Raw genomic sequence first — 18,374 nt, 5'->3', positions numbered from 1 at the left:
CATATTGCTGGATTTGATGTGCTAATACTTCCAGTATTTTTATATGTGTGTTCATAAGGGGATATTGGTTGTACTTTTCTTGTAATGTCTGACATGGTATGAAGGTAATTCTGGCCTCAAATGATTGCTAAGTGTTTCCTCTCCATTTTCTGAGTTTGTATGGTATTGCTATTATTTTTTCCTTAAATGTTTGTTAGAACTTACCAGTGACGTCATCTAGGCCTGAAGTTTTTTGTAGGAGAGTTCTTAACCACAAATTCAATTATGAATTCAAATCCAGCTTTAATAGGTTAGTTCACAAAATTAAATTTGTGACTGTTCTCTGTTGGAGGTCTGCATTTTTTATCTTAAAATACCCTTGTTGGTATCATTTAATGTATTTTGTCTTGAATTTTGTCTCATACATTTGTCTGGGCTCTCGTTTTTTTAATAGCTGCATGGTATATTTCTTTAAACATAAGTATACATCTTGAATTTTCACATAAGTCAAGAAGGGTAGTCAATATTGTGACTTAACATTAATCAGAAGCACTTTATTTTTCAAGTGTATATATATATATTTAGTTTTACTGAAGTACAGTTGATTTTCAGTGTTAATTTCTGCTTTGCAGCAAAGTGATTCAGTTATACACATATACTTTTTCATGTTCTTTTCCATTACGGTTTATCAAAGGATATTGAATATAGTTCCCTGTGCTATACAGTAGGACTTTGTTGTTTATCCATCCTATATATAATAGTTTGCATCTGCTAATCCCAAACTGCCCAACCTTCCCTCTCCCTTGGCAACCACAAGTCTGTTCTCTATATCTGTAAGTCTATTTTTGTTTTGTAGATATGTTTGTGTCGTATTTTAGATTCTACATAAAAGTGATACGGTATTTGTCTTTCTGACTTCACTTAGTATGATAATCTCTAGGTCCATCCATGTTGCTGCAAATGGCATTATTTCATTCTTTTTTTTGGGTGAGTAGTATTCCATTTTACCATATCTTCTTTATTCATTCATCCGATGTCAGTGGATATTTAGGTTGTTTCCATGTCTTGACTATTGTAAATGGTGCTGCTATGAACATTGGGGTGCCTGTATCTTTTTGAATTATGGTTTTCTCTGGGTATATGCCCAGTAGTGGGATTGCTGGGTCATATGGTAGTTCTGTTTTTAGTTTTTTGAGGAACCTCCATAGTGGCTGTATCGATTTACATTCCCACCAACGGTGCAAGAGGGTTCCCTTTTCTCCACACCCTCTCCAGCATTTGTTGCTTGTAGATTTTCTGATGACCATTCTAACGGGTGTGAGGTGATAGCTCATTGTAGTTTTGATTTGCATTTCTCTTAATAATTAGTGATGTTGAGCAGCTTTTCATATGCCTCTTGGCCATCTTTATGTCTTCTTTGGAGAAATGTCTATTTAGGTCTAATGTCCATTTTTCAGTTGGGTTGTTTGTTTTTTGTTGAGTTGTATGAACTCTTTGTATATTTTGGAAATTAAGCCCATATTGGTTGCATCATTTGCAAATATTTTCTCCCAGTCCATAGGTTGTCTTTTTGTTTATGGTTTCCTTTGCTGAGAAGCACATTTTTATCTAAATTGAAACAGAGAGTGTCTCTTTTGGGTCTAGCTTCTTTAAGTATCATGTTTGTGTGACTTATTCGTGTGATTTGTTCGTGATGTTGCACAAAGCAGTAATCTGTTCATTTTCTTGTCAGTATCCAGTTTATTTATCCATTCTACTATTGATAGTCATTGTTGGCTATCGTAAACATGCTGCCATGAACCTTTAATCATTTTTTGTGTGTATGAATGTACAAATGCATTTCTGTTGGGTGTATTCCTAGGAATGGATATACGTAGTTATCCGGAGTGGTTGAATCAGTTTATACTTCCACCAGCAGTGGGTAAGAGTTCTATAGTTGCTCCATAGCCTTCTGTACATTTAGTATTGCCTTTGTTTTTCATTTAAACTTTTGTGGTGCCACCCATTCATTTTTAAATTTTATTTTATTGAAACAATTGTAGATTCACACTCTGTTCTGTAAGAAAGGAGAGATTTCTTGAACTTTTCCCAGTTCCCTCACTGGTAGCAGTAGCATTTTGCAGATGACACTGTATTATTACAACTAGGGTGTTAACATTGATGCGATCCACAAATCTTAGATTTCCCCAGATGTGTATTAAGTTGTATACAGTTTTGCCCCTTTTGGAAGTTTGAGTACCAACCACTATTGAAGACAAAACCCACAAGGACCGCTCCTGTTGCCTTCTTATAACTATATCCATCACCTGCCTGCTCTCTTCCCACCTCCACCCCAGTGTGTCCTCTGTTTCTAAAATTTTGTCATTTCAAAATTGTTATATAGATGGGCTCATACAGTATATAACCTTTTGGGATTAGCTTTTTTCATTTAGCATAATTCCCAGCTAGTCACCATCCATTTATTTTTAGCCTTCCTGTGTTACTTTGTTTTAGAAGTGTTCCCTGTGGAAAACATACAGTTGAATTAAATTTTAAAAATTCAGTCTTATCTTTAATAGAACAGAACCAATTTCTTTTGCTTTCTTCTACTTCCCTTTTCCCCCTTATTTCCTGAATTGATCACATGTCCTTTTTGGCTTTTTTCTTCCCCATGGTGTTTTGGAATCTCTATACCTTACATCTGTTGAATTAACTGTCTCAGAAAAAAATTTCTGAGACTTGTTTCTGCCTATATTTCAGCATTCTTACACAGTATTTTTTTTATCTATCCTTTTAAATTATGACTGTAGCATGTGCTTGGTGAAAAACACTTAAGCAACACAGAAATAAATATTTTGAAAATGTGGAGACTCTTCCATACTCTGGTATATCCTTGCAGATATTTTTCTAGCCACTTATAATTTTGTTCTATAACAAATAAGGTGATACATTAAAATTTTTTTATTTACTTAATATATATCAGATAGTATTCCCTTGTTAGTATATTCAGAACTACTTCATTCTCAACTGCAGACAGTATTTTATGGTATGGATGTTCCATATATTAATTCTTACTCTTAAGACATTTCTTCAAGTAATTCTGCAGAAAAAAATCCAGTCATATAGTATATACAGGTATACTTGTTGAAATATTTCTGTTGGATAAATTCTCAATACTGATAGGCACTGCCATATTTAATTTTTTTTGTTTTAATTATGCTCAGCTTTCATTATTTTTAATATTAGCATGCACAATTTTTGTCCATTTTGACCTCCAGATAAATTTTAGAATCATTTTGTTATGCTACAAAAGAAAATCTCATTGACATTTTGATTAGAATGACAGAAAAAAACGAAATGTTAATTTTGGGGTGGAGCGAGTAGGAATGACAACTTTCACTAGTCAAGCTTTCCATCTCTTCTGAACATTTAAATATGTTAATCGTTAGAAAAATAAGTGTTCACATTTATAACTCATCATTCTAAATTGTAAACACCTAATAAACCTTGTCTGAGCACGCTGATTTTTCTCTAAAGCCTTCACAGTGTTACCAAACCCAGGTCTGGCTGCTTGCTGCTCGAAAGCCAATTCTCGAGAGACAAGTGTTGGTAGGAAAGGAAAGGTTGCTTTATTTTGGAGGCTGGCAACTGGCGGGGAGGGCAGATGCCAGTCCAAAGCCTGACTCCCCCGCCGACAATCGGGGGGCAAGAGTGTATATAGACAGAGGGAGGGGGCTACATGCAGAAACAATACAGTCAGCTCTGACAGTCATCTTGAAATTGGTCATCGGTGGCCTTACCAGTGTCATCTTGATCGTTTTAGGGACAGTTAATCTTCAGTTCCACGTTCGGTTTCCATTTCTTTGAGGCCAGTGCTTGTGGCAGCTTATGTCATGACTAGAGCCTGGTCACCATGTAGATAACTTCTTCCACCTGGTGGAGGTTTCAGTATTTATAAGACAGCTCACAGGATATGGCTCAGAATATTATCTGTAGCCCTTAAGGAGGAACTAAAGGTCCTTGACTATGCTTAATGACTAAACTATTATTATTTGGTCTCCTTTGACTGTTTTCCTTTGTTTCTGCACTCTGATTAAACTTACTCTTTGGCTAAAGTTTTTCCACAGACAAAAGGCAGGCTGAGGACATGGTTAGGGGTGGGGGGCAAGGACCATAGGGTCCTGCTCCGTTTCAACGGTGATTTATCTCAATTATTTATAGAGAATACATTCTTTAGCGTCTGTTGTTTCAGTGCAAGTATAATGTCAGTTTCTGATTTTTTGTTTCAGTTTGATATGTATTTTTATTTCTCTTGTTCAGGGTACACTGCTTCTTGAATGAATTCTGTGCCTTTTATCAATTCTGGAAAACTGCTATTCTCATTCTGTACACCTTCTCCAGCCTGCCTACCAGTCATCTCTTCTGCATTGTGTCAATGCTATACCATTGAGATTTTCTTTCAAAATTCCAGTATTTGTCATTTCTGGAAATCTGATTTAGCATGTAGATTAAGGCGCATAGACTGCTTGGGTTTAAATCCCAGCTGTGTCTTTCCATACTTGTGTGGTCTTGGAAAGTTATTCAGGCCATGCATGAATTTCTTCATAAAGTTGTACAGATTAAATAATACAGGTAACAGTGCCCTGGAACAGCCTAATGATACATAATTAGCTGTATAAGTATTAAATATTTTTTTCATAGTACATTGTTTTAGATTCATTCCCATTTTAGGAATACTCACCGGTTGTTTCTATTATCAGTTTCTGAGGTTTGTGTGATCTAATCCTTCTCTTTGTTTCTGCATGCTTGTCTCCAGTCAAGCGTTACCTGTGGAAGTTGAGTACAGGAAGAGGGCATATAGCTCCAAAGGAGTGTTGGGCTTGCTTTGTCTGTTTCTCAGGACAACAGGTGGGCAGCGGTGGGCTAAGAACTTGGACAACAGATGTATTAAAAATTCAGAGCCCAGGCCTGTAAGCTAATAATATTTTTCACTTGAACTTTTTTCACTAGAGCAAAGCATTTGAACCTGTAAGTGTCATTACTTTGGTATCTTATCACAACTTAATTATCTGAGTATATTCAATAATTATGAAGTAGGGCTTCCCTGGTGGCACAGTGGTTGAGAGTCCGCCTGCCGATGCAGGGGACACGGGTTCGTGCCCCGGTCCGGGAAGATCCCACATGCCGCAGAGCGGCTGGGCCCGTGAGCCATGGCCGCGGAGCCTGTGCTCCGCAACGGGAGAGGCCACAACAGTGAGAGGCCCACGTACTGCAAAAAAATATATATATAATAATAATTATGAACTAAAATTCTGTGAATAGAGCTTATTAAATATTGTTTATTTCCTAGAACTATCTGGTATAGCTCTTGATCTGTCAACTCAGTATCTTGGTTTATAGCAAGAGTCAGATGGTACTGTCTGGGCAAAAATAATTTTAAAAATAAATCCTTAGGTCAATTTTAAAAATATGAAAACAAGCAAACTTAGTTAATACTGAATGTAATGTGCTCTATATATTTTCTTTTAAAAATTGTCAGTTTTTTCCCCTAACAAACATGTTTGATTTCAAATCAAACATGTTTGATTTCAAATAAGCTAACTCTAGTTATAGTAAACTTCAGGCATGAATTTTTAAAAGAAACCCAAACTTTCAGATGCACTTATTTCTAGTTACAGTGTTTCATTGCTTTTTTAATTATACATGACAGACAGACTGTGGGTGGGGAAGCGGTCCTTGCTTTGTATTGTAGCTCTGATAATACCTTTTAGTGCTTTGGGATGAACTTTGGTAGAACAGTTTGAAAGCTGACATATAAATAGCAATGCTCTAGACCCACTCAGAATTCCTACTTTCTCTGTTAAACATTTGTTTCAGGGAATATATTTGACCCCAGTAGAAAACTTGATTATTCCAAAGAATCACTACTTTGTAATATCATAGAAAGCTTGTATTAAACTTTAGGATAAACTGTGACCAGTGTAACTGACTTTCTTACAGCAGGAAGCTTGTACCTCCATAGAGTGAATGGGTTGATATTTTATTCACTGCTACTGCTCAAGAAACTGACAACCCACAGGCAGGGAAGGAAAACTTATTCATTTAAGGGAATTCAATTAAAGGCGATAAAATACTATAAGATGATAATAGGCTCTAACAATGTAGATATCATAGAACTATTAAACATGGAGAGTAGAGAGTATGAAAAGTTGAATAAGCTCACTGATTATTAACTGAGTGAAAAGCCTATTTGAAATTTAGACAGTGAGGGACAGAAAAAGACTACTAGCTAATTTGAATATTACTTATATAGTAAGGAACCAATAGACACTAATACTATTGGTCTCATCTTTTTAAAAGGTATTAGTATAAAGGTAAACCAGTAGATCAAAAATACAAACTTCCCTAAGTATCAAAATGGAAGAAACCAGCTCCTATAGTGAAAGAATTTATGTAAGTAATCTATAAAAATATAAAAAAGAATGATAGAGCTATATTACCAAAAGTACTGATAATAAACAATTTGGCTTAACTCATCCCTAAAGAGATGAAAGATTTGAGGTCAGTTGACAAAGCACAATCTAACTTAAAGATTCAGAAAGGTTAGAAATAAAAGGGTAGACAAAAATGAGACAGTTACAACTAAAAATAAAGGAGTTACATACTTGCCTGCAAGAGAATTCAGACCAAAAAAAAGTTAAAATGACACAGGATACTATATAATACTGAAGACCACGATTCTCAGTGAGGACAAACCATTACTAGCTATGCAGTCCCAAACACAGCAACGACTTTCACAGAGCAGAAGCTACAGACAGTGTAAGGAAATGGAAGGAGAAATACAGCACAGTAATAGGCTTGATCATACCTCTCAGTCCAAAATAGGAAGTACACCTTCTTTTTGAACAGATCACCAGAAATAACAAAAACACCATTGGGTCACCACAGTGGAATGTAACTAAGAAATTAATAACAAAAGTGGGCCCCTTTCACCTGGAGGGTTAAAAACATGCTGTTATCATATGTATCTAGCTTGGTGGCAAATGAATTAGCTGTCACTGAACTCACAATATTTCACACGCCCATCATTTTTCAGAGGCCAGTGTGATATGTAAGATTGCGGTTCATTATATATCAGCTTTGCATAAATAAATATTGAGTATATTTTCCTACAGAAACTATTCTTACAACTCAGTAGTAAGACAAATAACCCAACTGAAAAAACAGGTAAAGGATTTGAATAGACCTTTCTCCACAAACGATATACAAATGGCCAATAAACACTGGAAAAGGTGCTCAACATCATTAGGGAAGTGAAAATCAAAACCACAAAGAGATACCGCCTTCACACCCACTAGGATGACTAGAATCAAAAGGATGGAAGATGGCAAGGAGATGCAGAAATATTGCTGGTGGGAATAGAAAATGGTGCAGCTGCTGTTGAAAACAGTTTGGCAGTTCCTCAGAAAGTTACCATGTGACCACACAATTGTACTTCCAGATATTTATCCTAGAGAATTGAAAATATGTTCATACAAAAAGTTGTACTTGAATGTTCATAGCAGTCTTATTGATAATAGCCAAAAAGTGGTAATAACTCAAATGTCCCATCACTGGATGGACAAATTAAAAAATCTGGTATATCTACACAATGGAATATTAATCAGATATAAAAGGGAACAGATACTACACATGCTACATAGATGAACCTTGGAAACATTATGCTAAGTGAAAGAAGCCAGCCAGACAACAAAGGCCACATGTTGTATGGTTCTGTTTATAGGAAATGTCCAGAATAGGCAAATCCGTAGAGACTAAGTAGATTAGTGGTCACTGGGGGAGAGGAGTGACTGCTAATAGGTTCAGAGTTTCTTTATGAAATGATGAAAATGTTCTGAAATTAGATAGTGGCGATGGTTGCACAACTCTGTAAATTATACTAAGAACCACTGAACTGTATATTTAAAAGGGTGGCTTTTATGGTATGTGACTTATATCTCAAAAACAAAAGGTGGTAACAGTATCTGCAGAAAGCATCTATGTTCGCTAGGACTCAGGGAACAAAGAGAATGAGTTGAGGTTATTAGAACCTCACGTGGGTCTCTCAGAACCAGAACTCAGGCTTCTAAGAAGGGGGAGCTACCCAGCTGGTGCTTCTTTCTCTAAAGGGGGAAGGGTATAAGAGCTTTGGGCAGTACCTACAATGAAGCAAATATAAAAAAATTTGGAGAGTACAACCAGTTACCCCTGCCAGATAAAGGGCCATGACCAGGCACAACACTGACAGGAGCCTTCACCTTGTTTTTGTCTCCTTCTAGAGAAATCCTATTGCAGGATTTAACAAGGAGCCAGCTGGCAAAGCAGAAATGTGGTTTACAGTATCCTGGCTCCCAGCATGCTGAGTCCTCAGCATTACATATGGATTTGGAGCTGAGGCACCATAGGTTAATAGGGCTAATCAGCATTTAGCAAAAAGTTACATCAATGAGGAATCAACAGCCTTCGTGTGTGTGTAAACAAAAAGCAGTTAAAAGGTATGATGGAAGACAATTTACAAGAACAAAAACAAAACACTATAAAACATCCCTGTAAAGTTTACTTGGAAAAAAAATGGAAAGCATAGCACACTGATAGATGGGAAGACTCATCGTGAGCAAGATGCCACTATTAGGCTTTTTCCTAGAAATACAGAAGGTGATTATTAGGTTCCATTGGAAAGAACACACAACAAATAACCTAGATAATAAAAAATAAAGAGCCCTACCAGATATTAGAACATGTTATAAAGTCTCTATAAAGTATACAGTGTGAGATTGGCACATGAATAGACAGACTAATGGAAAATAATTCTTAAAAATCCAGAAATTGATCCAAGTACATTTGGAAATTTAGTGAGTGATAAACATGAAATTTTAAATCAGTGGGAAAAATAAGGAATTTAAAAAAGGGGTACTCTGACAACTAAGTAGTCATATGGAAAAGGATAAAACTGGCTTCATCTGTCATACTACACATCTAAATTAATTCCAAATGAATCAGACATATAAAAAAAGGAAACCTTTACAAGTCCCAGAAGAAAATGTAGGTAAACTCCTTGATAACCTGAAAATAGGGATACTTCCTAACCTGGACTCAAAATCCAAAAGAAGTAAGTATAAAAATTGAAAAATGTTCATATTCCATGGATGAAATAAACATTAAAAAAATTAATATCAGTCCTTCTCAAACTCCTCCAAACAACAGAAGAGGAAGGAACACTTACAAACTCATTTTACAAGCCAGTATTACTCTTAAGAAAACCAGACGAGGACACCACAAGAAAAGAAAATTACAGGCCAATATCATTGATAACCATAGACGCAAAAATCCTCAACAAAATATCAGCAAACCAAATTCAGCAACACATTAAAAGAATCGTACACCATGGTCAAGTGGGGTTTATCCCACGGATGCAAGGATTCTTCAGCATCTGTAAATCAATCAGTGTGATATATCACATTGACAAAATGAAGGATAAAAATCATATGACCATCTCAATAGATGCAGAAAAGCATTTGCCAAAATTTAATATCCATGTATGATAAAAAAAAACTTTCAATAAAGCAGGCATAGAGAGCATTACCTCAACATCATAAAGGCCATATATGAGAAGCCCACAGCTCATATGATACTCGATGGTGAAAAGCTGAAATCTCTCCCTCCAAAGATCTGGAACAAGACAAGGATGCAGACTCTCACCACTTTGATTCAACATAGCATTGGAAGTCCTAGCCAGAGCATTTTGGCAAGAAAAAGAAAAGGCATCCAAATTGGAAAAGAAGTAAAACTTGTCTCTATTGCATATGATGTAATATATATAGAAAACCCTATAAAGCCCACCAAAAAACGATTATAACTAATCAACCAATTCGATAAAGTTGCAGGTTAACAAAAATTGATATATAAATATCAGTTATGTTTCTGTATAGTAACAAGCTAGCAGAAAGAGAAATTAAGAAAACAATCCCATTTGCAATTGCATCAAGAAGAACAAAATACCTAGGAATTTAACTCAGGAAGTAAGAGATCGGTACACTGAAAACTACAAGACATTAAGGTAATTGAAGAAGACACAAACAAATGGAAAGATATTCTGTGCTTACGGATAAGAATATTGTTAAAATGTCCATACTACCCAAGCAATCTACAGATTTAATGCAATCTCTTATCAAAATCGCAATGGCATTTTTCACAGAAAAAAACAATACTAAGATTTGTATGAAACCACAAAAGATTCCAAATAACCAAAGCAATCTGGAGAAAGAAGAGCAAAAATCATCATGCTGCACACCTGAAACTTTTGTCAGTTACATCTCAAAAATAAACCTCCTGAAATAAAGAACAATCGAATAGAAAAGTGAGCCAGAAATATGGTCAGTTTACAGGAAAATGAAAAGCAAATGGCTCAAACATACAAAGAAATGTTCTAGCTCCCTCATAATAAAACTACTTGATACACTATACCATTGCTCATGAGAGACTGGTAAAAACTCAGTTTGACAGCACATTCTCTTGGTTGGGCTCTGGGGAAGATTCAGGCACTCTAAATGCCATTGCTAGTGGGAAAAAAAATGGTAGAATTCCTGTGGAAGTACTAGCATTTCTAACAAAATTGTATACATTTTCTCTGATGCAGCAGTCCTACTGCTAGAATCTCCCCCCAAATGATAACACTCACTGTTCATTGCAGCACTATTTGTAAAAAGGTATTGGAAGTAACCCAGATGTCCATCAATACATCCATACAGGGGAGTACTGTGGGGGAATAAAAAAGCATCGTATAGTTAAGTAAAAAACAAACCAACCAGGTACAGAATAGTGTGGAGCATGCTAACTTTTATGTAAGAATGTATATGCACTGTGTCTGTACACATACATTTGCTTTTATCTTCAAAAGGAAAGGGTAAACAGAAACTAACATACATGGTTGCTTATATGGGAAGGGAGAGAACATGGGTTGGACAGAGAAACTCTTAATGTGACTTTTTATAGTTTTTACTTTGAAACCATTTAAATGTTAAAATACATCATGAAAAACAAACCAGTCTCTACAAATTGGGAGGATAAAAAGGGAAGCAAATGGACCACATTATATGTCCAGTAACATAATCAGAATTTTTTTTTTCAAGTGATTGTCAAACACAGGATTTCAGTTAGACAACCCTAGTGGATCTAGTGGATCCATCTTGGTGACAGAAAGAGCCAGAAAGAAATCTTAAAAATCTTTCACAGTCTTACATTAGTAATATATTGGCATTGTTAGTTTGAAACAGTTGTATGCATTGCAGATTAAAAGAAATAGGTTAATGTGTAAATGTAATTAGGAACTAAGATTTTAAATTTAAGAGAAAGAGCTACAAGTATAAAAAAAGTAGTGAAGCAAAACCTTAACACATGCAAAAAAGTTCGTAAGAACATGGTATGAAAAACCTTAGCCAATGAATTTTTTTTTTTTTTTTTGGCATAGTAAATCCCTTTACTGTCAAGTCCTTAGTGGGGTGAGCTCTATAATCTCTTGGTATCTGTTTCCCTGACTTTTCAACATGTCGGAAAGTTTTGCCTTGTCATCCCCAGAGCTTTTTGCTCCCATCTTTAGCCACATTAACTGACATATAGCTGACAGCACTAGCAGGGCACTGTAGCTTCACTACCACTTTCCTCTACCTGGCTCGTTTCCTTTCTTCCTTTGTGCTACATCTGAATTTTTGACAGTCCTTTTTTCAGTTTTTTGACACTGTTCGAGGTAATTTGTGCAATCTTAATGCATCTTAAATGGTAGAATTTAGGATGTTGTTGCAGAAATATTTGGGGAGCCAGTGGTGTTAGACAAGACTACCACTTAAATTACAGTAAAGGCCTTGGCAATGGAGTTTTTGTACCCATTTTAGTAATCCTAACTTCCCTTTCCTACATTGCAAATAATTTGTGTATGTGGTTTTGTTTTGTTTTTAGATGGCTATTCATACGAAAAGGAAGCAATGGAAAATTGGATCAGCAAAAAGAAACGTACAAGTCCCATGACAAATCTTGTTCTTCCTTCAGTGGTACTTATACCAAATAGGACTCTGAAAATGGCCATTGATCGATGGCTGGAGACACATCAAAAATAAAACTTTATTTTATATTGCATTATTTATATTTTCTGTGATTTCATTTGAATGATTTAAAGGTAGATACTAATCAGACATTATTAAAAGCAGAACAGAAGGAGAAAGGTAAACTTCTTAAACTTAGTTACCTATAAAAACTATTTACTGGCTATTTTCATTCTTTAAAACATAGGGACTAAGTAACACATATAACATCTTTTCTATTTTTACTATAAAAGCCTTTTTATACTAGTGAAAAAAAGCTTAACCTGTAGAGAAGTTTTACAACTTTAAATTTGCCATGCTCAAATTTATTCTTGTTATAGATCATATTCCATTATAACCAAAGATTGGAATAATCTAGAATATAACAGATAAATCCTAGTTAATAACTGTTCATTTGATAACTCTTTGGAATCCTTCTAAAGAGAATTTTTAGCAAAACAATCGTAGATTCGTTTATGACTAAATTGAGAAAATCACTTTGACATGTTTAATGAGCAATTTTGTTAGATTCTGTTTGCAAGGTAGTAATGATTTTCCCCCATTGTCCAAACCTAGGTACAAGTTAGATGGAATAAATTATCGCAGATACATCAAGTTGACTTTGCTGAAACATATAAAGTGGCAAACTAGCCTCCCTTTACAATTTAGAATTCTTAAAAGTTCTCACATAATAGTTTAAGCTAAGGTGACTATACATTTTTACACAGTAGACTGATAGCTAATACAACACCCTGATAAACATTCAGAAGAAAACTTCAAGTTCGGAAAGCTGAGGTTGTGTTGACTCTCCATTTGTCTCACAAGTTGTTTACCAGAATGGAAGCCATTAGTGGGAAAGCTTGTTAGAACTAAACTCTAAGGGCAGGCAGGGACCAAGACTGTGCTTACCCCCGAAATCCTCACTGTCGTCGTTCTGAAATTTGAAAACACAGAAATAAAAGGAAAAAATCAATGTAAGTATTTATTCCATCAGCCTTTTCTAGTGTTTTATAAACTTATAGCTAATGTGCTGTATGTTCACAGAAGGGTGGAAAGCTACCACAGAAATCTCCAAAAACCTGTTCTTTGTAATTGCTGCTTTGTAAAATTTCTGTCATCCTAACGTATTACTGAATTTTATTTCCTTTGTGTCACAGCTGGGATTCACAATACGTGATTCTAGAAGAGTATTTTTTTTTCATACTACACATGCCGCTCACATTCTTACTCATGAGGACCAAAAGATGGGAACATGTTCTAGAAGGTGTTTTTCTATTGTATTCTATAGAGGAAGTATGCTATCATAATTCTAACAAAAGACTGGGTAAAATTGATAGAGCCCACCATTGGACCAGATATCTTTTGTTTTGATAAAATAATAGACTTATTTTCCAAAGAAGGCTGGCTGATTTTCACATAAAAATTACTGAAAATCACTGAAGTCATTGATAGAAAACAGTAAATACTGGTTATTTGCTAAATGTGTTAAAGAAGGTGATTTTCTTTTTTACGTTTCACTAAGATAGTTTCTTGTTAAATGGCTGAAAACTAAAATGCCAGTTTACAAAAGTGAAGTGCATCTGTTTTTATATACAGACAAACCGAAGCTGAGCTGCTACTCCTTCCCACAAACACAAGCAAACAAACTAAATAAACCAAACCCAAACTCACCCATAGGAAAGGACACCACACGGCCCCTCTGCACTCTTGGGGGCCACCATCCGTGCAGTACTAGGCAGGAGCAGCCATCACCTGCCTGCCCGCTGCCCGGTCCTCAGCACTGACCAGTAGCATCCCAAGGAGACTGTACTTCCTGGGGTAACTGGACCAAATACCTTTACTAAGAATCTATCAAAATCATAATGTAAGGTATAATACATTCTAATAGTCACACTGGCAGCATCACAGGAAGTCATCCAATAAGAATGATCTATTAAGAGTTTTCCCCTCCTACCCAGTTTTTTGTTTTTTACCTTTAGTTTAAATATACAGCTTTCAAGAGAGACTGAAAATACTTTACTTGGCCTTGCTAGTTACAGCAGTAACCACACAATAACCTGAAGTTGCTCAGGCTTAAGATTCCACGTCAGGATTTTATCACAATACAACAGTTTAATGTTCACACTCATTCATACTACTTTGAAACTGAAATATGTGGTTATAAAGACAAACACTTTTAACTCAAAGATAACAGAAATATGAAGAACAAACTTTCACACTGGCACAGTGTTCAGTGTATGTATCGCCGAAGTGGGAGTTAAATACTGAAGATGCCCTGTTGCCACTAAAACCACGCTCCAGGATTTCCGAACAGAGAAGTACAGAATGCTCTTCATGCGTTCTTCTCATTTCAGGCAAAAAGACTAATTTTGACCCTGGAATGTTTTGGGATTTCTGGAAGCCATTACCCTTGTTCTGAAATTATTAAATAAAATTAAATATGTATTTGTAGTATTACTGAGAAACAGGCTTTCCACTTCTTTAGGATAAAATCACTCCGGATTTGAGCAAGGCAGATAGCTGACATCAGGATCTTCTCTACTTAGCCACTGTTTCATTTAACGCAAAACAAATTCTATTAATTGTCTTTATTCCATATGGAAAAGTACAGTAGTTGTGCAGAAACAAAACTACATAACAAAAGAGTAAGACTTCCACAAATATTAAAGAAAACAATAAACAATAAATAAGCCATAGTAGTTATAGCAGAACTCATGAGACGCCTCTAAAAAAAGACTGACAAAGCTGTACAAAGTACACTGTACACACTCAGGAACAAATGGAGAATGACACCAGAAGAGTCCTATTCGTACAAAACCATAATGATGCTCAGGGACTTCATGACAACTATTCATTTTTAAAACATTCTGTAAATATAGAACTTCCTTCTCTCCAATTCTAGAAAATAAATTTCACATCTCAACATATAAAACAAATACACTCCCACCACCTCTCTCAGGCTAGTATTTTAACATCCTCCAATAGCACACCATTTTCTTATAAAAATACCTTTAAAATCAAGGTTCACTCCTGTACCTTATCTTTACAAATGAATAATACATCAGTTTGGACTTAAGTAGCACCTCAAAGGTGTTCATATAAATGAGATAAAGTGCTGTTACTGGTATACTGTTAACATGCCATATATATTATCGTTCAGTGCAATAACCAGCATGGACGAAGCTTAAAAGAACATGCAAATATATGACTTTAAGATTAACTACTTGAAAGTTATATTTACAAGTCTGAATACAACTGGGCTATATGATATATACAACACGTGGCTATAAAGTAATGACTATAATAAAACGAAAGCAATAACCAACCACACCTTAAGTATCCGAATTAAATATTGTCATTAGAGGACCTTGGAAGGTTTGTTCCAGGAGTGCTATCATTGATAAAAGCAGTTTGGGGACCAACTGAGAGCTAATTTACATGTCACCAAGAATGCTGTATTCTTAGTATTTTAGCCCAAATTCAACTTAACCAATCATGATTCCAAATGGTTTATACTGTTTCCAAATATTAAAAACACCTTGAAGCGGGAATATAGTTCCAAAAAAAGGAACCATAACACAGAAATAGGTGTTTAATCTTTTTAAGGGAACTGCTATAAAGGGAACAATACTTGGATGTTCTTATATTTTGCTTAAAAAACAAAAAAAGTGAGCCATATAACACATAGTCACATTCAGCTAGAAATATACTCAGGTCTTTCATATATATATATATATACACACACACGCGCACATACACACTGACCCTTGAACAACAAAGGTTTGAATTGTGCAGGTCCACTTATACACGGATTTTTTTTCCCCCCGGTCAATACATACTACATGATCCACGGTTGGTTGAATACGAGGATGTGGAACCCTCCACAGGGCCGACTAAAAGTCACACTGTACATTTTTGACCATACAGGGGATGGATGCCCCTAAGTCCCATGTTGTTCAAGGGTCAACTGTATGTGTACGTGCATATATATATAAATTAAGATTTGACTCATTGGAACTGTAACTTGAAAATTCCATCTTTTCCAGAACATATCAGCTGGATATTATGTCATGAGTTAAACTTATCACTAGACATTTACATTATCTAAGAAATAATATGATCTTACCACATAGCAAAGGCTAGGAGAAAAGTGATAAAAACCAAACAATTTCAAAAGAGAAAAGCATGAGTTAATGTCTTCTTGGCTGTCTTAAATTTTTAACTTAACAGGCATAACTAGTTGTAGTTTTCAATTCCGGTTAGCATTCTTGTTTCTGGTGACTTCTATCTATCAAAGAAATTTAATCCCACATTTTCAATGTATCAATGGCATCTGATCCACCCCCAAGGGAAAAATAAATATGTGACTAAAGAGTAATTTTTCTCACAAACAACCATTTAATGACTACCAGGAGCCAGCACACCATTTTCCAAATACCACACATGGGTCTCCCTTACGGCTCACACGTTTGATTCTATGAATGATCGCTTTGGTTTTGCTGAAGGGAGGTGACTCCTGTGGGCTTCACTGCTGATGTGAGACTGCTGTTTAGAGAGACTTTCCTGATACGCATGAGAAACAGTCTTAGTTATCCGGCTGTCTTGGCTGTGGACTGGAATTTGGCACTTCTTTTCTTCTAGCTCCTTCCCCTGGGCCCCGTTGTGGATCCCTCCACCCAGAGTAGACACAGAACGGGTTTTGGCTTGGCTACTGTATCCTCCCGCTTGTTTGAGAGAGGGCTTCTCAGAGCTTGAGGCCTGCAGGCCAGCCGCGGAAGGCATGTTCGTCGGCAGCCCCTCTGGCACCGTGCAGTGCCAGGCGCAGCTGGGAGGGTGGCTCTGCTGCTGGAACCTCGCTGTCTTGTCCATGATGCCCATGAACGGAGTACTGCGCGGCCTGTGCTCAGCTGGGCCACTCGGAGCCTGGCTACCAACCCTGTCTTTCATTCGAGCATCTGGTCCTTGGACCTTGAAGCCCTCTGAAAAACTGCTGCTTGAAGCCAAACTACTGGTTGAACTTGACATCTTGATGCTGCTTGACGGAGAACCGGAAGAGCCTGAGCTGGTGAGGGAAGCCGGGTGTCGCACGTCGCTGCAGCTCACAGGCCCGCCTGGGTTTAGAGGGGCTACGTCCACAGCCACGGTGGCACGAGACAGAAGCCTCTCCGCAGTTTTTATCTTACTCGGTAAAGGATACGCAGCGTCACCCTCACTGGGCTGCAGCTGGACGCTGGGGCTGGGCCCCAGCCGATCTCCCGAGTGGCTAGAAGCTGCTCCCGCAGGGAAGGTGCCTGTTCCCTGCAGATGCTGGTTTCTGCTTCCAGCGGCAGGGGTGGCAGAGAGTCTTCCAGGCATGGGACTCGGGGGAGGATTCTGCGAAGAGGCCTGCGTTTTCGAGCTAGCATTTCTCACGCCAGCTTGCCCAGAACCCAGGTGCTGGCTGGTTTTCACGATCTGCGCCTGCTTGGTGGGCTGAGCCCTCAGCCCCGGCTGAGCGACCGGCTCCCTCGGGGGCTTGCTCATCCCCAGCCGACTCTGTGGCGATAGCGGCCTCATTTTGGACTGGAGCCCTTCTTGAAGGTTTCGGATGTATGGGGAGGGGGCAGAGGAGGGCGGCTGGGGCCTGGGAGCGAGGGGAACGGATTCTTCCTGTGGAGAAGTCTCCTCCTCTTCAGCCTCCTCGAGGTGAAAGCAGTCATTCAGGCCGGGGGTCGGGGCGTCCTCCTCGTGGTCCGAGTCGGCGGGGGGCGCTGGCGGCGGGCACTGCTGCTTCTGCTGCTGGCTCCTCTGGAGCTGCCTGCATTCCTCTTCCACGCGCGCCAGGAGCCTCCTGATCTCCTGGTTGGTGGGACAGAGCTTCACGGCTTCCCGCAAGTCAGCCAGAGCAGCCGTGAACTGCCTTTATATTAAAAGAGACGATATAATTACAGGCCATGTAAGAACAAGCTCTGAACGTAACTGTTCATAAAGCAGCTCTGCTAAAAGAAAAGAGAAGGTAGCTGAGTGAGTTCTGCACAGTCACGGTGTGGACGGACCCCACGGAACTAGCTTAGAGTTCCTCGGCTAAGTGGGAGCGCTGAACTCTAACCCAGACCTGAGTGGCTCCGGGGCCCTGCTGTCTCTATAAAGACCACTGGGCTGGGGTGAGCGCAGGCAGAAAGCAGTGGGGATCAGAATCCTCTTAACGTCACCTTCCCCATCCCTCTCACCACATCCACCTACAACTCAAGACCTATGGACTCCACCCAGCCTCCCCGCCGCCGCCTCCCGGCGTCTCTAGTTGGCCGTCTCACTGGTAACATG

General features: G+C 37.9%; 2 protein-coding genes across 5 annotated transcripts in view; one reads left to right on the top strand and one right to left on the bottom strand.

The window, feature by feature from the left end:
- WDSUB1 (WD repeat, sterile alpha motif and U-box domain containing 1) overlaps window positions 1-12,122 on the top strand; it is a 67,803-nt gene extending 55,681 nt beyond the window's left edge. For 3 of the 4 annotated variants that reach the window (XM_065880752.1, XM_065880751.1, XM_065880750.1), the window contains one exon: window positions 11,950-12,107. In XM_065880752.1, the coding sequence (XP_065736824.1) occupies window positions 11,950-12,107 (158 nt within the window). Of the gene's footprint in view, window positions 1-11,949 lie in introns of all 4 variants that reach the window. The other variant, XM_065880749.1, reaches the window with a different exon arrangement.
- Window positions 12,123-16,532: 4,410 nt separating this feature from the next.
- TANC1 (tetratricopeptide repeat, ankyrin repeat and coiled-coil containing 1) overlaps window positions 16,533-18,374 on the bottom strand; it is a 216,777-nt gene continuing 214,935 nt past the window's right edge. Inside the window, exon 25 of the mRNA XM_065880140.1 lies at window positions 16,533-17,970. Coding sequence (XP_065736212.1) covers window positions 16,533-17,970 — 1,438 coding nt within the window. The remainder of the gene's footprint in view (window positions 17,971-18,374) is intronic.

The sequence above is a fragment of the Phocoena phocoena genome, chromosome 7 (assembly GCF_963924675.1).
Source record: "Phocoena phocoena chromosome 7, mPhoPho1.1, whole genome shotgun sequence".
NCBI classification, from domain to species: Eukaryota; Metazoa; Chordata; class Mammalia; order Artiodactyla; family Phocoenidae; genus Phocoena; species Phocoena phocoena.
This window is presented reverse-complemented; position numbering and strand designations above follow the sequence as displayed.